Source organism: Hipposideros armiger, unplaced genomic scaffold (genome assembly GCF_001890085.2).
Source record: "Hipposideros armiger isolate ML-2016 unplaced genomic scaffold, ASM189008v1 scaffold_252, whole genome shotgun sequence".
Classification (NCBI taxonomy): Eukaryota; Metazoa; Chordata; class Mammalia; order Chiroptera; family Hipposideridae; genus Hipposideros; species Hipposideros armiger.
This window is the reverse complement of record NW_017731602.1, coordinates 130,246-152,538: the sequence shown is the minus strand read 5'-3', so window position 1 is coordinate 152,538 and position 22,293 is coordinate 130,246. Positions and strand designations below refer to the sequence as shown.

Sequence of the window (22,293 nt, the reverse complement as noted above, 5' to 3'; positions counted from 1 at the left end):
AAAGGGACATACACATTCTTTGTTCCATGTGCTCAAGCATTAATGAAAGTCTCATACAAGGCCTGAGAGGAAGGCAGAGCTCAAAGTCCTAAACAGATGTGCAGATACTCATTTGAGTGGTAATACTAAAATGCTGATTTGTGACTGTAATTAAAGCTCTTCTTGTAAGCCCCTGGAATAAAGTCATATTCTGCTAAACTGGCAACTATAAGGAAGCATTAGGTAATCATATTCCAACAAATATGACAATAAAATAAAGGATTTCAAAAGAAGGACTCCACTTAAACTTCAAACTGAAATCCTGAACAAGCAAAAATAATGTGAAAGCAGAAAATTCCAGCTAAAGCTCAGAGGAAAGTATTATTTCGGATTTTCTAGCTTTGCAAGTTGGTCTCCTCAGCAGTTTTTAAATAACCAAAGTAAAAGGCTACAAGATGAACATTGTTAGAGGACTATTTGGATCTATCAAATTCTCACTTGTGCCTTTTTAAAAACTGGAAAATCTCAGAAATAATAAAATACCTCTTAAATAGGTCACATCCACTTCCAATTGATTCACATATTAAAGTATCTCCAGCTAGTATTCTACTGCCAATGATTTTCATTTAAAAAAGAAAAAAAAATACTAAACAATTAAATGAATACAATTAAAATGAGAATGGTCAAGATTATTAATTTTTTAACACTGATTTTTCTTGGCTCTGTTGTTGGGATTTGGGATTATGTAATATATAAAATTTTACTTTTTAACTGTCATGGAGAAAATTATACATTGGCAGAGATATTTTGCATTCCGGAAGTCTGGTGGGGGGGGAGGGATGTATTCTTGGACTCAGACCTTGAACAATCCATCAGGTTCCTGCCCACGGCAAATCTGTCCAGTCAAGTTTTAAAATAGGAGTTTTTAAATGGCCACATCAACATAACTGTTACTATAGCCACAGAAACTCGCAGCTATGATTACTGAATTTAATGAATAACAATGTAAGTAATACAGTATGATCGTACCACAAAAGCAGCAAGGCTCCTTGGGGGTGAGTCCCAATCAAAGCAACTGTTAACGTAGTATGCAGCATTTACAAGCACCATGACACAACGCTTCGTCCTGATAAAGTTTCTTAGTAGCAGCTGTAAGGAAAATGAAATATCATTAGAATTTGCAGAACTAAAAGCCATCAGATATGTTACAAAATTCTTCAAGCTTAGTGTGATTTAAAAAGGATTCAGAAAGTGAATAAACTAGTAAGAATACACCAAGCAAGTTGGCTCACAAGTTAAAGGAAAAGAAGTATCTCAGGAGAAAGTGGAAGAAACTGAATTAAAAGAGCAATTTCTTAGCTAAATATATTTTCTTAAATAATATTATCAGGTAGGTTGGGCTACCTTTGTTCAAAAGAAAAAAAATTCCAAAGGATTAAAACTTCTTTTTTTGCTACCTACATAATGTGAACCTTAAATGTATTTTTTTAACTCAGGTTTTAAGATTCTTTAAATGCTTTAATTTCAAGATATTTCAAAGTGAAATGGACAACATGGAATGTTTTATTTAGAGTCTTAGTGAAAAACCTGTCAAGAATTGATTTATTATAAAAAGCATTTTTTTCACCATTTTAGGATTCTCCCTTTCTTAACAATCATATTCTCATTCCCTCTCTCTCTCTCTCTCTCACTCTCTTTCTCCCTCTCTTTATTCTCCCCCTTCCATCTTGATCTTTCTCTTTCCTACAATAAATTTAACCTATATTTTCTCATTTTTTCATAATTTTGCTGTTAGGAAAAAATGTATGGTAACCAAGTGCTTTACAAAATGTTTTACTAAAAGATGTATATGAGAATTGATATAATTTAAACTTAATTGAAACTAAGACATGACTACAACTATAAAAAGAATAGTCTATACGCTAGATGATGGTTAAAAAAAATGACCCACAGCTATTTTAATAATTAGAATAATATGTCTGCAAGTTAATATTTTGTTACTTCCAAATATACTTCAGTGCTGATCTGGTATTTTAAAGAAGGAGCTATGTAAAGTTTACTAAGGTCATATGGGAAAAATATATATGTGTAAATATAGATACAAGTATATGCATACCAGCTTTAATAAGTTGTTAAAATTGAAATTCCTTTCAGGCAAAGTTAACAGCCTCCCTATTTGTTTTCCTATTTGGTCTCTGACCACTTCCTTTAAGAGCTATTTTTATTATTTTTATCTATTAATTGTGGAAAAATGTAATCTGTATTTCTATTTAGATAACTATTGCATTAGCAACTCATGCACTGCCTTTAAACAATCAAAATCTCACTGTTTATGGTGGATTGGTTGGATTAAAAATAAAAATATTTTTAGTCTTGCAGCAGCACAAAAAAATTATGAAATATTTTAACATACACAAATGAGTTCTGTAAACTTTATAATCATAAAAAATACATTTTATTTTAGCTGTGTTAATTAGAAGTAAACATTTTTAAAGGGGTAGCTTAGTACCCTTAACTTGATGTAAACCTAATTTAAAACTACAAGTCTAATCACAAGATATCAAGCCTAATTTAAAATTCCTTCATGACAGAAAAATCAGAGTTCCTGATTTTCTATTTTCTTAGCTAAAAATGCCAATAAAAGTTCACTTCTAAAAGATCATAGTCAAAATCTAATTAAGAAGGTTTCCCTTAAAAGATGGAGCCCCCTTTCTTGTGGATTAGAGGGAATTGCTTTATGCTGGGCTCGTTTTACACACACCTGCATCATACCTGTGGGTGGTCTGGACATATATTTGAACCTCAGCTTGTGGTGTTCTCATTTACACATTCCATGGCAATCAAATTGTATTTTATGTTCAAAATGATCACTCTTTTGCTAACGCATGAATACATATCCATTCTAGGCAGCGTCTACAGTATTCCCTTTCTTTTCTGACCACCCCCATTCAATTTATTAGTTTGGTATTGTCCTTGTTTGATCATTTAAGGAAAGGAAGGGAAGAGAGAAAAAGACAGAAAAAAAGAAAGCCATTTCACATTAGTAGATCCAAAATTTCATAGTCTTCCCCCCTCCATACCTCCAAAGTTTATTTGAATTAACTTAGATGTTTTACAGATATAATCAGGTCTTCCCAGAGGGATTAATCTTTCCTTGCTTTTTTACCTGTTTAGAGAGTCTGTTTTCCTCTTCAATGTACTTCTGTTCTTTGGGTATTAATGTTCGTAAGCTGGCTTTCACCTATACATCAACATATGTGTCTGTTATGGATTAATATATTACATATGTTTACAAGTTTTTCATGCAGTTCAATTTGCAATAATTTCTAAAGTTTCAAAGTCCTGGCTGCTGTGCTCATAAAATATAAATGTATACAGTTGCACATGCATGCGCCTCCATTTCTTACGCAGGCAGGCAGTGGCCAGAGCACAGCCGCAGCGGCAGCCGCCAACTATAACAGAAAGTGTGGGTGTGCCAGGCAGTGGCAGAAGCGTATTCTCCAGGATACATCAAGGTTTAGAGAAAATGAGGAATGACAGAAATTCTCTACAAATCAGGAACAAAAGCTTTCATGAAACTGAACTCTTTAGCAGTACAAAAAAGCCAAAGTTAAGACTTACAGCATTAAAAATCACATCTATTTCAAGATAGATGACCCCTTTTGTTGGCCCTGTCAGCTGCTTGTTTTTCAAGACGTAGGCTTTCTGTTCACCATTTTGAATCTGCGGGAAAAGGACATGACAGCCGTCTGTCTCGCGGTCTCCACTGAATACACTCCCACAGTGACCTTTGACCCCCAGCTGCTGAAACTGACAGAGAACCCAAAACAACTGTGGCAATTCTGACAAGTACCTGTTCATTACCAGGATCAAGTCTGTCAAGAAAAATTAACTATCATGGGATTCAACATGGCCGTGAATTGAGTATGTTAAAATTTTTAGTGTTCTTATTACAGACCTTGGTTGAGAAATGACAGATATAGAGCTGAGGGTTTTTCTTTTTTTTTTTTTTCCTTGCGCAAAAGCAACACAGGGCAGTGTGTCAGGTGAATAAAACTTACAGACAGCAATGGTATAGCAACTTTGCCCAGAAAGTCAGCACTTCGATCCCGATCTTCATCATAAACTGTCACTTCAAGAACTGAATGGATATCTTTAATGTTGCTGCATAATAAACATATGTAAGAAAAAAAAAAGACTTCATCAGTGGGGAATAAGAACAAAAATGCTTTTGAAAATTTAGATAGCTCCAGCTGATCTTGTGTGTATGTGTTTTTACGTATGCTATTTGCATATATACATACACAAGGTAACTTGGTATCTGACAATTTCCCACAATGCACCTTAGTAGACTACAGTGATGGTTCTATAATTGGAACTTTGAACACCATCATAATTTCAAGTTATAATTTTTTAATGAAATATAATTTCCCATCTGTATGGAAAAGTTCCATTCTGTACCATAACAGAATAAGTTATTGTAAAATTAAAAAAAAAAAAGCCCAATAAGTGGCACTGATATTTTTTAGACTTTCCTTTCTTCTCATTATCACAATAATTCCTATCTTCCTATTACTCCCACAGAATACATCATTAGATTTGATATCAGCAAGTCACAATATATTTAATATAATTTTTCTTTTTTATGTAATAGGATATCTCCTTTTTGTTTACAGCTCTCATGAAAACATTGACTTATTTCTTGTTGGATTTATAGTAAAAATTAACTAACACAGAAAACAGAATGGAGAAAATGTAACATTGATAGCTACTGTACCACCCTGGATTTAGAAATTAAGTAGTGTTCCATTATGTTCCAAAGACAACATACGATAATAAACAACTGTGAAAGCTCTTCATATTTTTGTTTCTGGAAAAATAAGCCCCAATTGTTGACAGGATTTATTCTTTGATCAAACTGTTTACCAAGAAAACATGAATTAAGAGAAGACAAAAAAGTGAATATATTCATTACTGAAAGACTGCAACCACATGTGAGAAGAGGCTTTATCAGGGCACAATCAATTAATGGCTTTGATAATAAATCAAACCTATTCTTTCAATTATACATTCCAGAGGAAAACACTCTCCACAGCCTTCTTAGGAGTGCAAGTCTCCTGACCAGGCTTTCATCTCTTATAAAAATGTGGAATTCCTTAAAGATAAATTGGTCAGATAATTAAATCTGATTAGTTATCTGTCTCTTAAGCAGAGACATTATAAGAAATTAATGAGGAATTTAGTAGTTTTTCATACACACAAAAAAACTATGCCAGAAAACTTTTAAGAATCACATCTGTTTGGAATTTTCCTTTGTTCAGAGTTCATTACTAAAGCTCAGTTAAAAAACAAAAAGAAAGAAAAAAAACGAATTTAGGAGATAACTATAGTGTAGCATTGGCAGCTTTTACAGTGCATGATCAAAATGGTTTACAAACTTTTTTAAACAAGAGGAACATTAACTCATAGGTCGTTTTGGTAGCTAGGACAATACTTAATATTCTTATTGTACAAAAATGCAACAAACCAAAACTAAAGCATCTGCTGAATTCGAGACCAGATTGTTTGCTGATTTGAGCAATGGAACAAATAGAGCTTTGTCTTCCTTGGTGTCAATGCAATTGGGGAGAATTTCAATAGAAAGTATAAAAGGAAGAAGCAGTATGGCAAATCAGTTCATGGGAGCAAAATCCTTAGTCAAATCATATAGAAAGCACCGTTTAAAAAATATATATATATATATCTGTGAAAACAAAAATATATGGTCTGCCCTTTCTCCAGGTTTCACTATCAGGAAGGTAACGCAATTATAATATTTATTGTTGCTAGCACAAGGCAGCCCAGATGCATTGAGTTGTTAACCAGTTAAGAATAAACATACACACAAAATCTCAAAAATACTAGCATTTAGCACCATTTTTGAAGTGAGCGCAAGGTAATTACTACTTACAACGTGAAGACTTTGTTCCACTCAGGATTCAGATTTTTGTATACGGTATGTGTTAGCAGCCTATCATTGTTCAGTTCAACTACACAAAATGGGTCGCTTTTACCTATAAGAGATTTGGGGGGAACGTTTTTAGTATAAATTGCACCCATAGCTCAGGGTGTCATGATCATGAGCATCTCTCTTTCCTAAAATGCTTTACAGAAGAAAAGTGAACTACAGTTTCAAAATTAAAAACAAAACAAAACAAAAAAACAACATTAAAATAGAGTTAGCTGCAACTGGATGATGTTAACAATCATTGTGATTCATTGAAATTCAGAACCGCAGAAAAGTGAAAGAAAGCAAATTATATAGCTGGTATTTCAATTTGTGATTTTTTTTACAAAAATAATAATATAACTGGCAATTATGAGGAGCATGTGATGCATGTCCATCCCTAAATCACTTTTTATTAAATTCAATAATGGTCATTTGAAAGGTTCAGCCCCTTTACTTTTAAAAACATATATTTTCCAACTCATCTGACTCACTAGTAACTTTTAACAGAAATTTCTAAGCAAGTTGATTTTGGGAAAACTGCTATATTGCAGAATTACTACATTTTAATCTGACTTAAGATTCTCTTCTGAAATATCTAAGCCATCACAAAAAGGTAAATTAGACCCTCTGCGGCAGAAAAATTTCTGCCATTTGAAACAACCTCAACAACCAATCTGCATGTTAAAGAGCAGTCTTTTTATTGTCCATTGAGAGTAAATGCTTTGGAAGTTATCATCTGTTTACAGCAACTCAGTTCTGCCATAGTCAAATCTCGTCCATTCAGCAATTATATTTTGTGATGTCCTCAATATTTTGGAATGACATGTCCTATATTATAAGAACCCGTAAAGTCAGAGGCTCTACAGGGGCAGCATTAGTGATATTAGAGCAGCACGCGATTTGTTTGATATCTTATACAAATGACAATGAAATCAATATTTAGACAAAGCTGTCCAGAGGTCATATCTTTTAAACTACAATATTGATTTAGACTACATAAGAGGTTAATGTGCATATTATTAACTTTAATGATAAAGAATAATTGTTTTAAATGCATTGTGAATTGTAGTCACAGTAGTTTACACTTCTGTGAAAGCTTAAATATCATTGAAGATTTTCAATTAAATTTTAATAGAAAGGAATTCATTAGCTATCAGTGACAGATAAGCTATGTATTCCCACACAGCAGTGTATTTACTTACCACATTTTAACTTTTAGAATGTGCTGTACAAATTTTGACTCACCTTTTTATTAATTTTATTTTTAAAAATAGATAATATGCGTGTGTTAGTTCAGTGGCCTAATATACTCCAGGATAATTACATAATTTAACATTATGGTAGTCTTCTCAATTTTTGGTCTTGGGAATAATTTTCCCAATAAAGAATAGAGAAAAGCACATCTTTGAGGTCTGATGAAAATTTTACCAGTCTCGTTTAGGATCTGTGTTATCATTTTTTCCCCCACCTTCATTCCTATTGCCCTACCTGCCCCCATCCTCACTTACAACTCACACACACCGTGGAAGGAAATATTAAAAAGAGAATATTTTGTTTGTTAAAACACATCATAACATGTTTGATTTGCCACATCAACAACTTTATTTTCTTCCATAGAATTCAGACACGAGCATAAAAAGTTGACTCAGTTTTCAAAACTTTACTTATTCTTAATGCTCATATTAATCATCTTCGTTCTACCTATTGTTGTGCTGAGTACTATGTTATGAACAAAAGAACAGAGGACATAAACTACAACCTCAATTAGTTTATAAAAAGTGTTGGAGAGATAAAACATATCTGTTATAATGATGAGACAGAAAAGTAAAGCCATATTTATGATAGAATTCCATGTCAAAAGAGTAACTACTTCACTTTCACTTTAGACAGAGCTTTAGATTAAATGATTAGCTGTGGAAAGATTTACTTAAAAGACAAGTGTAACTCTCACTCTTTCTTGCACCTTCTTTCAATTTTCCTCATACATCCATACATGTACATTCACGTTAATCTTATTTAGTGAAGAAAAGACTATATACATATAGCACTTTTTATTATTTTTGTTTTCCCATTTTCACTTGCTTTTACTTCAATCATTACTCCATTTCAACTGACTTGGTTTTACTGGTCATCAAGTAATCAACAATGTGTAACAGATTCTGTCAAAATTGCACCACCTTCTCCAATAGCAAAACACAAGAACTTACTCCAGAGACCAATATCTATGGGGGGAAAAACTGTACTGCAAACTTCTACCAGCAGAGGTTGAAAATCTTTACTTGATTTTTTTCACAGGAATTATATTCAATCATGTAAGAAGTTTCCAATATTTTTAACCAACCCCATGGAAAGTCTCTTAAATCACCACTTTCTTTGTCACTATATCTTCATTTGCTGACCTAAAAAAGATCCAGAGTCAGTGATTGGCTGAAAGATCTTAAAGAAACAAACTCTGTTCTTAATGTTTAACACCTTCCATATCTTGTTAAGAAACTAATACATTTATCAAACCTTATGCCCATGAGGCCGTGGCTATCCCTATTTTCTTAGTTGATTATTTCTCAATACCATTCCTAGGCAAACCAGTATCAGCCATCTATCATCACATTACTTACTTTCTCAGTCACTCTTTTCTATTGAAATAAAGGTGTTAAAGCAACAGAGACCAAAATAACAGTGTGACCAAAATAACAGTGGCTCCTGGAGCCACTACTCAGTCTTTTGCTATTCTAAATTCCAGTGGCATACCATCATTGTAAAAAATATTGCCCTATCTGCACTTACCTTATACAACACTTTGAAATGGGTGAGCAATATAATTTTTAAGAGACCACATTATTAGACACTGTGGGGAATGTAATGGTACTTACAATTTTTTTTAAAGAGCCTTTGCCTAAGATAGACCAAACTCCTATTTAATGTGGCTTTAATTTATACTGATTTTTCCCAATCTAAAAAAAAATCCATTATTCTTAATGTGGTTACAGTCATTGAACTGTGGTCAATGACATGAGCCAATCCTTGAAAATTCTATCATTTTTCACTTCTCTGAAAACTTACTCCCAAGTTTAATACCTTTGATGTCTTCCCAGAGCCTATAAGTTAAAATCCACATTGTATGGCATGGGATATAGACTTTCAGCCTCATCTCTAATCTCAAGACCTTTTAAGACCCTCACTTGAGCTACACCACACTTTTAGAATCCTCAAATACTCCATGTGCTTCCAAGAACGCTGGGGCAAGGCACTGAAGTTCAAAGTGAGAGGCCAGTGGTCTCGGGGAAAAGGTCTAAACTTTGGAGGCTGAGCAAGCTAGGGTTGAATGCTTACTCCATGATCCTGAGCCTGTTCCTTTATGAAAAAAAAAAAAAAATAATAATGACAGTAATGGCCCCTTACAATGATAATAGTTAGACTATAACTAGCACAATGTCTGGCATACTAATAGGGCATCAAAAAATAGTAGCTTTAAATAATGTATTTTTAAGCAGAAATATTTAAAACATCATAATATTCTTTAAAGTACAAAAATAACTGGAAACAATTCACATCTTTAGTTAAATCTCCTGGTCAAAAGAGTAAACATTTGTAAAATACTTTACAAAAAAAATAGCAAATAAAGGGCAATTACAATACTTATAATAATTGCAAACATTTACTGAATTTTTATTATAAGCCCAACATTATGTTTTATGTTCCTTTGTTTAAAATTTTATGACTACTCTATGAGAGAAGAACTTTTACTATCCCCATTTTACAGATGAAGAAACTGGGGCTGGGAGGTTATATAGCTCACCAGGTTATACAGGTTGTAAGTAGTGGAGCTCTTAGTCAAGCCCAGGTCTATTTGACCTTCAGAGCCCTTGCTCTACTTCTATGGTCCATGCTCCCTTCAATGAAATACATTTAAATGCAAGCCACTAGGCAAGACATTTCCCAATAAGTATGTCATATGTTAGTAGTTAGAAGGCTACACAAAGGAAGAAGTGGTTAACATTTTGACTATAGATTCTTTCATTCAACAAATATTTATTAGTTACCATATACCAGGCAATGTGTTAGGTGTTGAGGAGACATAAGTGCATCAAACAAATAAAAACCCAACCCTGAATTCATGTAATTTATATTGAGGAAGGAGATAGATAATGAGTAAGAACATTTTATAGCATTTCAGAAGGTGGTAAGTACTATGGAGACAAATAAAAATGGGAAGGGTGATGAGAAGTGCTGGTATACATGTACGATTTTTAAAAGGGCTGCCAGAGAAGGTCTCATTAACAAAGTGACATTTGGGAAAAGGAATGGAGGCAAGGGAGTGAGCGTTGGGTTCCCTGGAGGAACAGATCATGGAAAGATCAGAGAAGTGACGTCTGGTGTTTTTGGGAATATCCAGGAAGCCAGCGTGACTAGAGGAATGGATTGTGGCAAGGAGCGTACTAGACGACATAGTCAGAGAAGGCTGGGGAGGGTGGTTGGCCTCTGTAAGACATGGCCTTCACTATAAGTGCAAAGGGAAGCTTTTGGAAGGATATGAGCTGACGTGTGACATGATCTGATGATTTCTATTTGGAGAATGGGTAGAGAGAGGGCAATGGAAGAGTTAGGGAAAAGAGTTAGGAGGCTATTACAATACTCAGGCGATGGAAAGTGGTTAGATTCTGGATATATTTTGAAGGTAAAACCAACAGGATTTGAAGATGTCAATACTGAACAATCTATTATGCCTGATATTACTTGGAGCTACAAAACAATTCACTGAGCTTAGCCAAGCCTGTCTTTTTTTCCCAAGGTCAAGACGCATTCAACGAAGTGTACAGAACTGAATATCTGAAACCTGACATGAATATTTAGGTAAGGAAAGAGCAGGCAATTTTACATTTAACTTCTAAAAGTTATTTTACAGGTATCAATAATGGATGCCAAATCAGGTCATTACACACTGTGTTATTTTTGATGAATTTCAAAAGTATCCTTCTGCCACTGCCTGATTCAAGGGCAATTAAAAATTAACGGCAATTTCAACCAACATAATAGTAAACACACAATATTGAATTCTATCAACTTACTGATAAAAAGCATACACTACAGTTTATTTTAAAGACATGGCTATACACCGTTAATGTGCTTATCTGGTTTGCTAAATGATGCTTTAAATGACTGGCTTTTCAGTTCCTAAATTTTGCAGCCCTGATTATGTGCCACTTAAACAAATGAAAACAGTCACAGAAATACCAGTGATGGACTTAACCATTAATTATCTCCTTAATTATTCCTTCCTTTCATCCTTTTATCATTCCAGTTAGACCCTATGCTATGCTGCTTTGCTTGCTGATAGTATCTGAGGAGTGAGGTTGACTGCAGGATAGAGTGTTGATGTTTATAAAGTACACTATACTCTGCAAAGCTCTAGAGAGTGATGCAGTGCTGTTCCCTATAATGTCTTTATTCAGTACAGTACGGTTAGAAGTGCAAGGAATAAAGGCAGCATCTAACATTAAAGTGTAATTTGTTTCTGGTAATTTCTGGCTATTTGAAGAGCTTAAATGTATGGGAACACAGATTACATAATCTTGTCTCCCACTTACTCATTCTTGTCAGAAGACTAAAGCAGACCTGTGAGTACCAACTGGTTCTTCCTTAACATCCTCCATTTTGGCCAAAACGTGCCTCTCCCTTTCCTTGGCAGTACAGGAAACTGTATATTTTGGTTTGGGTGCAAGACAGGAATTGCAGCAGTGCTGGGTGAGGATGAGGACAGTGGGGGTTGATTGCATTAAGCACCATGACAGCTAGAAGAGAAGCTTAGCCTTCCTTGAGAACCTGGTAATTTTCTAGGTTGACAATTTTCTAGAAAGAAATAGGAATACCTTTTGAAGCATTAATTAGTTATGGAGTGCCTGCTTTTCTCAACCCAGAATTATAAGTATGATTAAGACATTGTCCAGCTCTCAAGACACGCACAATTTAGTGGGCATGATAGACATGTAAATACACAATTATAATGCAGAGTTGTAAGCACTGTAATAAAGGTAAGTGAAAGGTTTAATAGGAGCAATGGAAAGGAAATATATCAGTCTCTAATTTTAGAACAGGAAGGGGAAAAGGAAGGGAAGACTTTTCCCCAATGGAGATGATGCTGATGATCTGTGGTGATTACACATCTCTATCACCAGCAATTCTAGAAGTGAAGGACAATTAATAAAAAGAAGACTAACCATTTATGGTCAGGGATCTTTAGCTTAAATCTACATATGTATCCTTTCAATAGGGTCTCTATAATGCAAACATCTAAATATATGTTAATTAACTGCTATAAAATGCTTAAAAATATTATGTGATTACTGATGAGTTTGTACATAGTCTAGTTCAATAGTATGGGCTATTTTTTTTTCCCTATAGATTTTTAAAGGGAAAACAAAAATCTCTCAAGGGACTTAAAATTAGAAAGAGACCCTTTTACTCTAACTCATAAAACTAAATCTATAACAGATTTTAAAGCCTATACTCCATTACCTCATTTCTTCTTATGGTGGAAAGTCATTCCTACAACAATAAAAACAAATGTCAGAATTGTCTCCAACGGGCATCGTTTCTGGCAATCTTCAAAACGGCACTGAGGATTAAGTGGGGTGCACGGACTGGCTAATTCTCTCTCTCTTTAGCCCTTGATCTTTGAGGTCACAGCGCTGACATATTTATAAAGAACTGTGGGAAAGTCTGCACCACCCCTGCTTGCTTGCTACCTGTTTTGTGGGCAAGTGAACGACTTCAGTTTGTGCAAAATACTGGTTTGAGCATTAAAGTCACTCAAAAGATACTGAATGATATTCTTACTCCCAGAATAGAAAGTTAATCCTGATCCATCAGTGGTGGGCTTTGTCTAGGGTCATTTTGCGGCTGACAAGTAGCACAGTCTGTTGGATGTGATGTGTTATAAAAACGTGTGTGTGTGGGGGGAACCCAGTGACCACCTCTTTGTTGCCATGTCTCTGTAAACACAGAAGGCTTTGAATAGTATGGAAAGCAATTCATACCCATGGGGGGCCTTTTATTTTGGGCCTACCTTGCACAAATTAAGCTCTCTGGTTTAATTTCCTCAGTTACCACAGTTTGAAATGGCTATACTTTAATCCTTTTTTTTCCCTTTAATTATAATCAAGGTTGCCATCTGTCCTTTCTACAAACTGGAATTTCAATCATAACAAATAACAATGTTATAGTTGAGGGAATTCCATAGGGTCCACCCGAACAAAAAACAACGTATGTTGGAGATATCTTCCAATCCTCCCCTTATCACTGGAGTGGGGGCTTTGACCTTAACCTTTTTTGCTGTCTGACCTAAACATATTTTAAACATCTGATTGGTAGAATTACATTAACTGACATTCACTAGGTTCCCAACTGGATCTGATTCAGAGACTAAATAATAATAATAGGACTTCTCTTTTCTTACCACGTCATGAAGGAGGTTTCACTGTGGCAGGAAAATTGACCCAATAGAGCTGTGGCTCTTGGCCCACTAGATCTAATACATCATTTTTTATACTGAAGATTTTGTAATGCCCTCCTTACTGTTGTGAAATAAAACTGACTTATACGATTTCAAAATTTAATATAATGTCTTAATGTTACTATAAAGGAGGACTAAATAAAAATATGTTTATAATAAAACCATATGTTGATTTAACAAATATTCATTGAGTGTCTACTACGTGCCGGGCCATATGAACAAAAAAAGGAAAGGTCTCTGGTTTCTTGGAGTTTACTTGCAGTGGGAAGGGAAGAGAAAGAGAATACATATTGGACATGAATAGTAAATAGATTATGTTGTACTTTAGAGAGTGGTACATGTTAATGGAAAACAGGACAAAATAGAGCAGGATAAGGGGTTTGAAGAGTGTGGGAGAGGGGCATAGTTTTAAATTTAATTAGGGATGTTGAGGTCTGAGCAAAGGACTGAAGAAAGTGGAGTAGTAGTCACGTGGTTATCTGGAGAAAAGCGTTTCAGGCAGAGGGAAGAGCCAGACCAATACGTGCTCAGGGCCCCGGGCAGCGAGGCACAGAGAGCAATGGGAAGAATAGGAGAACGTGTCAGAGGGGTAATGGGGAACATGATCATGAAGTGGCTTGGAGGCGAGCCTAAGATCTTTGGTGTTTAGTGTGTAAAATGGCAGCCATTTGCAAGGCTTGAGTAAGTATGCCATCTAGGCTCAGACAAATATGAAACCGAATTTAAACTTATAATCAATGTCCATATTTAGTTATGTAGAAAACGGGACAGTTTTCACTATTTACGATTGTCTAAGTCTTTGTAGAATATTTAGCATCCCCAACCCCCTGCCATCAAAAGCAGTAGGGCTCCCCACTCATTGTGGCAATTGAATTTCCCCACAAATCTCTAAAATGCTCCAGGGGGTAATACTGCTTTCCCGCAACTGAGAATCAATGCCCTACAGCAACAGTTCTTAATCATTTTGGTCTTAGGAACTCTTAAAAGTTATTGAGTATCTCAAAAGGCTGTTGTTTACATATGTTACAGCAATCAAAATTTACCATTTTAGAAATTAAAAATGAGAACATGTAAAACTATTCATTATTCATTCAAAAATAACAATAAATTCATGGCATGTTATAATCAGAATGATCAAATATTATGTAGCCTTTGAAGAATTCCACTGTACACTCATGAGAGAACGAGAGTGAAAAAAAGCAAATAACATTTTGGTATTGTTATGAAAGTGACTTCTTAGAGCCTTGAAAGGGTCTTGGGGATCCCTAGAGGTTCCTGGGCCACGCTTTGGGAACCATGACAAAGAACAATGGGAATAAAGCTTAATGCAAATATGAGTTTATTTCTCCTGGGATCTAGAACTAGATGCAAAAGAATATTTAAACTATTAAGTGTAACTACATGCATTCTTGAGTCCTAGTATTGAACCATCTTGGTATATGCTGGGAGGCTCAAAATTTATGACAGAAGTATGGGAAATAAAATGAGACAGATAAGGAAATGGAAATGGAAGAAAAGGGAGATGATCGGATCTATAAAATTGAGGAGAGGCTATGAAGACATTTTGTCTAAGCTTTTAAGGCTCTAGATAAATTATGGTAAAAATGTTTAAATATTTTATTTTCAATTAATATTTAATATAGAAACTGTATGCAAGTGATTTGTTACAAGACTAGAAACACAAAAGTTGTTTGGTCTAAAATGAATATAAAAACATATAAGTTCCTTTGTTTTTGCAAGCTCTCGTAGATACATTACGGCCTACAGTAAATATATAGTCAGTTAGACTCTCCACAGAAAGGAATGTGTTTCAGATCATCTTCCCTGTAAGTAAATTAACTAGCTGAAGAGATCTTTTGCAGTTGAATAAAATTCTTTAAACTTAAAAAAAAGTACTGTACTAAGTAATTAAACCTTTTTATATTTCCAGGCAATAAAAATGGAAAATTGCCATCTGTCAAGCTTTTGTCTTTAGAATGATATCTTTGTCTTTGTATTTCTCTTCTACAAAACATCTACTCATTCAGGAGTCTGTAATTCATCTTGGCACCTACTGCAGGAGCTCAGATTCTGAAGGCTGGGAGAGGAGCCCTGAGAGGCCAAGTTCAAAAGCTCGTGTAGGGCTTGAATCTCTCTGAAACCAAGTGGTCATACAGACTCTGCCTCGACAGTTCCAGTGATGGAGAAATTACCACCTCAGCAGGAATATTCTGATTTTTTTTTTGCAATTATAACTTTTGAGAAATATTTCTATACATTGTGCACAAAACTATGTTCCTGTAGCTTTTATCAATTCTATGATTTGCCCACTATAGTAATTTTTAAGTAAAAATGAATTAGTGGGTATAAAGAGGGGGCACAGCACCTGTTACTTAAAGAGTAGCTCGTTAATGTCCGTTAGTTAACCTGGCCCCCTGTACTAGATAGTGTGGCTGGCTTGCTGAGCATCTATTTTAACTATCTGCCAGCATCTCTTCCTGAACTACAGAGGCCACAAAGGTAAGAGGGACAATTCTACACTTCCTTGCAGATGGGATTGCAGATGCAATTTAGGTTGCACCAATCAGAGATCCTTGCCTAAGATTTGACATTAGATCTCAGTTAACTGAGAGCAGGTGATGTTCATTTTGCTGCTGCAGATGGCAAGCAGGAGTAGTGTAAGCAGTTGTCACAGTGTCTTCCCAACATGCTAACGTGGACAGGTTCCTTAATTTCTCCACACCTCAGTTTCCTAATTTGTAAAGTGGGGATAACAGCAGTACCTAATTAGGTTGTTGTGAGATGAAGTGTGATAATCCTTTTACCAAGCTTGGGTAGTGTCTGACATGTGATAAGGGCTCAATAAATGTTAGTTGTTGCTGTTGTTGTTATTATTATTATTATTATCATTCTAGCTATTCTCAATTGACATGATTTTGGGCAATCAAAGAACACATTTTGTCTTCAATTAATTGATTTTGCCAAATCAAGAACATATTCTGGTTAGTATGTAAATTTTAGTTTGTCCTTCTTTAAAGAATAGATTCCAAAACTGAATTCATATCCATGATGAGTCCTGAAGAGAGTATCATTCTCAACATTTCTCTTTTATTCAATGCACAAAAATGATGTATGTGTAATTCACTCTCATGGAGTTTAAACTCAATTAGAACCCTAAAATATTTTTCTATATTTCCTCCCGTTAAAGCAAGGCATCTCTGTTTTGTACCAAGGTAAGGCATTGATTTATAATTTTTAATGTTCACTTTTTTGAACTAAGCCTATTTCAGTCAGAACTAAGTCTATTATACTATATATATATATATATATATATATAATATACATATAGACATACAATATACATATTTATTTTATATACAATTACACAATATACATATGTATTTTATATACAGATACACAATATACAAATATATTTTATATACATATAGGTTGGTCTCATATCAAATGAGTTAACGCTCCCTTTCAGCAAGTTTGATAAGATAAGGAGGCAGTCAATTATCTCCTCAAGTCATTAGTAAATAGGCTGAACAGGTTAGACCAAGGCCATTCCCTGCGTTCCTGCACTTGGCATCCCCATTGACATCAATCCTTTAATATAATCACTCTTTGGGCTTGACTGTTTAGTCTTTTATATGTCTAACTATATTATTATATAAACCAAATATTCCTGTAGTAAGATTTTTTTCAAGTCCTCTCTGTAGCATTTCCCAAAACCATCGTTCTAGGAGATATGCTGCTTATTTATACAATTATATCATAATGTAACAAAATAGAAGAAATAGTTTAAAGAATGATTCTAGCATTTGAAAGCATTTCTTCAAGCACCAAGTAAAATCCTGGAGCTAGCCCTCCAAGCCAAATCAGCAATTCTCTATTTCTTTACTCAAAGGATCATTTTGTAATCTTAGTTCCACAGAGCTCAATTAATTATTTTACAGTATTCCTTTTCCCCTCATTTCCCATTGATAGTGGGACCACCAGTTTCTCGGCCCATAGTCCTTCACCTCTAGAGCATATCAAAACCAATTATTAATCTCTTTTGTCATCCCACCTATTCTTCCAGAGCAGTATCTTCGAACCATGTGACCTGCATACGAATCACACATGATTTCCGTAATTCCCTGTAAAACACTAGTTCATACTCAGCCTTCACCAGTCTTTGTGTTAAATTATCATTTTAATTCCCCTTTTCACAAATTTTTGATAACAACTGTTTGGTTTTAGAAAACTATTTTTGAATTTTTATAATTAGAATATGATTTTTAAAACATGCAATTACTAAAAGTAAGCAACTTTTATATCTATGTGAGATTTGGTGACATAAAAAAATGAAAATCAATGATTTGCTTTCTTTCCTTGTGACGCCTTTGTTTAGTCTCATTCTTAAGAGATGTATATAGGATTAAGATATTTAACATGTATGTGTATAATATTGTTTCCGAAATCAGGTATATTATAATGATAGGAATGGCAGGTGTTGGAGATTTTTGTTGCACTACAAATTAGATGAAATTTCTTCTCAAACTATACTATCTGCTTAATCGTCTTCTATAAACTTAATTATTAAAAAGCAAATATAGATAATATTAGATTATATAAGGGAAATAAAGCATACTTTGCTTGGGAAATTTTCAATATATTTTGTGTAAGACTTAGAGTTTTGTTTCCAGCAATATAATTTTAAGAATTTAAGATAATAAAAGTTAAAAAATTAAGAATGCCATTCACACATAACCTCTTTTATTTGGTAAATGATTTTACCCTTAATAATTTACAAATATGAAGGACTTACACTATATTTTATATATTATAATATTTCAATGGAATATGTAAAGTTTAAAGGATATACATTTTTTTTCTTTTTCCAACATAGGTTTTAAATAATGATCATAAAATCTAAAGCTGCATTTATCAGACATAATCAATGTTATTGAATGTCGTGATGGCAATTCAAGGCACAAGCTATTAAAATTTCAAAATACTACAATGCTATAAAAGAAGCAACATAGTTACTTCTTCCAGTAGACTTTTTGGATTCTGAGGGCCACTCAGGAAACAATTGCATATATCTTATGCAATTTGCTTGAGCAACCCACAAAAAGTTAATTTTTTTAAAGGACGATATCTTGTATATGTTACGTGTACATGCTCGGCGTTTCTCCAACTGTATACAAAACTTTCAAAAAAACAGACTCGCCTTTTTCTGTATAGCTCCCTTTTCATTTTCTTTCTCTAAACAGACCTGTAATGTTCGGGGAAAATACCAAGAATAATAAATCCAAATCTCTGTATAAAATATACCTTCATGACACCCTCATGCTGGAAATCACAGGCACCAATAAAAATGCAGGCAAGCCTACTGATAATGAGGTCAGAAATACAAATAAATTTACTTTTAATGAAGACTGGAGGCACAGTAATCAAAGTGTTAAAATTCATTTCATGCATATCTCATTTGCTTCTTAGCTGATATTTACCACACAATTCTGTGAGAAAGTAGAGGCCTGAGATGCTCCAGATAAATGGCTCAATTAATTGTACAGAGGTAGCCCTCTTTGAGCTGAGCCAGAGCTGTGAGCTCTTTATTAAAAGCACTATTCTGTAGCCCATAACCTTGTTCCTTGACTCCTCTCTGGTTTCCAATTTAAACAAGTCCCCATGCGGCCTGCTCTAAAGGGCTTTGTCTCCCTGTCATTGTTAAGAGAGCTGAGGCATCCTGGAAGTGTGAAATCAGACCTCATGAGTTGAACGGTTCCCCAGGGAACGCAGGACTGCGCAGAAGGTCAAAGTCATGGGCCGGACCATCTAAAAGTGTCTGATCGCCGGTCTGTGACACAGCAAGTTGGGGGTGGGGGGCTAGATGGAGAGGACTGAAATTGAACACATCTTAATTAAAGCCCACAGACAGCAAAACAAAATGTTTTCTAGGCAGCCTGTCAAATGGGGCTTAAATTTAGCTCTGCTAATGATTCTGAGCTGCTAACTGTTATTTCTTAAGATAATAAGACTCTCACAGATACTGATAAAAAAAAAAAAACCCAAAACTGTAGCATGTCTTTTTCTGCTGTTTTGTTACTTAAATATTTTCCAACAATGACGACAGTTTTCCTAAAGAAAAACATGGGAAAAGCCTATGCAAATAAAGGGGGCGTGAACATCTCTCTTAATAAAGAGAAGCTTTCCAGACTATGAGGCTGGTGAGTAGCAAGTATATATGCAGAGCCGCCTCGCTTCAGGAGAAGATATGCTCATTTAAATGGGACTATTTCCATGATAAATTATGTTAATTGTAAAATTCTCTCTCTCTTTTCCTTTTTTCTCTCCCTCTCCCTTTATTGTTTCCTGAAAGAGATGGTGCATTAATTTGAGGTATCAATTCACCTGGGGTGCCCAAGTTTTGTATTAGTGTACCTTTTAACACAGTGAAAAGGTAAGGCATCTTTTGAAAGGGTTTCACAGTGCTCCCATATCACTGTTTCTGAAACCGAGTGGCTGGTATCCCTGGGGAGGCTGTGACCTCTTCCTTGGGAGCTCAAAAAAACAACTCAGGGGAAAATGTAGGGGAGGGGCTGAAGAGAAGAACTCTTTTCTCTTCTCTTAGAACTTGAAAGAACCAACAGGCCAAGTCTAAGTATTCTGCAAAGAAAGCCTCACTCAACACAGAAAACTTGAAGCGTTCTGATGAAAGTAGAAATTAGGTCCCGTCTAAGGAAAAAAATAACTAGAAGCTAGAAAAGGCAAATTCCAACATGAACTGTTTCCCACCACCAAAAATAGAAAATATATTTTTTTCTCCCGTTGGTCTTTCTCTTTTCACAATCTACCCAGTTTTAAGGAACACTTGCTTTAGCGGTAGAATATTCCTGGTGAACACAGGGCCAGACAGTCTCTAGGTTTTACTTTGATGGCTTAGAGAGACATTGACCTTTTCACTGGTTAGTTGAAAGTTAAGTAAGTTGTAGTGCACAGTATTTTCCAGTTAATCAAACTTTTTCCCTCACGAAGAATTTAGATGACCAACTTTGAAAACCAGCGTGCCACTTTCTCAGGCTGTGAAAGGCTGCCCACAATTTGACTGAAATTTCAACCCACTCTTGTGCCTTGCTCAATGCATGTGTATGTGTGGGAGTTATAAATTGAGGCCTTAACCACCAGAGTTAATCTCTTTTTTAAATCTGTATTAACCTTAATGATTTGAAGTGCACTGTCCAACACTGGGCTATTGAGACTAAAGAAAAAACTACCCCCAACTATCAACAGTTTATTAGGGGCTTAACTGAAGTGACCTACTGTAGTAGTGTTCAGCTGAACAAGGCTATAGGCTTTTTGTGGAAAGAGAAAGAATTGAGGGTTTCATTAAAAAGTAATTTGTGCTTTATACTCACTCATTCAAAGAGAGTCTCAATTGCTCTTTATTCACACAGAGTTAATACAGTATCACAATGTTTCTCAATGAATGTGTTGTAACAAAAGAAAAATTTTACATTTTGAAAGGAAAAAAATTATTTGTAAGTGCAGTAAGATTGATGGCTACTTAAAAGATTATAGAATCTCTTTTTCTCCTGTGCTCATGTTAAATGATGAAATACTGTAATTTAAAATTATTTGCTTAAACTATGGAAGTTTAACTTGATGTTCTGATCATTAAAATATTTTAAAAATGGAGCAAAGTTGGTCAAATATAAGTTCATCTTAGGCTTTTCTAGAAAAAAGTGTTCTGAAGCCAACCAAGCATCTTATAGTAATAGCTTCACTTACATTAGGTGGAAAAATATTTTTCCTTAGCACGGAGAGTTATCAATGATTTAAACTCTCCCCTCCCCATCCACAATACTCCTAAATAGATGCTAGTTTGAGGATTTGAAGAAAGCACTGTTGACTTAATTTCCTTTTTTCAATCTATTGCTAAGTATCTTGTAGAGCCTGATTGTGAGTATCCTTGAGCTGTACAACATATTTTTAAAGTACTTCTTTGAACAAGTAAGAGATAAAGTATACAAAGAGCTTATCTGTGCCCCAAATTTAATGATTACAGACCAAGAAGGATCAGTATACATATAAATATTCATCCTTTTCAGAAGTAAAGATTATTTTAAAAATTGGTAGTATATTCAGACATTGCTGACTTAAATATATGCTCATCAGTTTCTGCCACCATCACAAATGTCATAAAGACCACAAAAGGTCCAAGAGTGAGCAAGGTCAAAGACTGAATTATCCTCTTGCCCCTGAATAGTTCAACATCTCTCTTGTTCAATTCAGAGCACATTAGATTATAAGGTCAGTGTAGAATGAGGAATCGCTAGATTTATATCCCTAACACTGGAAGGAAAAAATGGAGAATCTGTTATTTAGTATCTCCCAAATTAAAGTTCATTTTATCAGATAAAAATTATATCTCATTGAATCCCTAGGGAAAAGGTATTGTTAGTCACATTCATTTACATATTAGGAAATTACAACCAGTGGAAAGAAATATATCTGGTTGTTGTTGTTTTTTTTCCTTCAGCTTTTAAAGAACTTCCAAAGTGGCACATAACTTCCAAGGTGGCATATAAGCCAACTGGATTAATGTAGTTTGCATATTTATGAAGTTTTAAAAAACAATGACAGTTTCACCTACAAGAGAAACAAACTTTTATAATTGTATTCCGACTTGTGTAATGGGCAGGTATCTAAGCTTCTGAAGTAAACAGGACTTGAATTTTTCTATAAAAAATGACTGTGCCCACTATAAATGCCGGGTGATAGTTCTGAGCACTTAGGTGCTCTCTAAGACACTGATTATTTTAGGCTTTTCTTCCTATCTTCAGAT

At 34.7% G+C, this 22,293-nt stretch overlaps 1 protein-coding gene across 1 annotated transcript in view; it reads right to left on the bottom strand.

Moving 5' to 3' along the window:
- The window catches only part of MCTP1 (multiple C2 and transmembrane domain containing 1), a 282,291-nt gene that overhangs the window by 186,929 nt on the left and 73,069 nt on the right, over positions 1 to 22,293 (bottom strand). Inside the window, 5 exon segments of the mRNA XM_019655912.1 lie at positions 1,009 to 1,128; positions 3,146 to 3,220; positions 3,601 to 3,702; positions 4,041 to 4,143; positions 5,930 to 6,032. Coding sequence (XP_019511457.1) covers positions 1,009 to 1,128; positions 3,146 to 3,220; positions 3,601 to 3,702; positions 4,041 to 4,143; positions 5,930 to 6,032 — 503 coding nt within the window.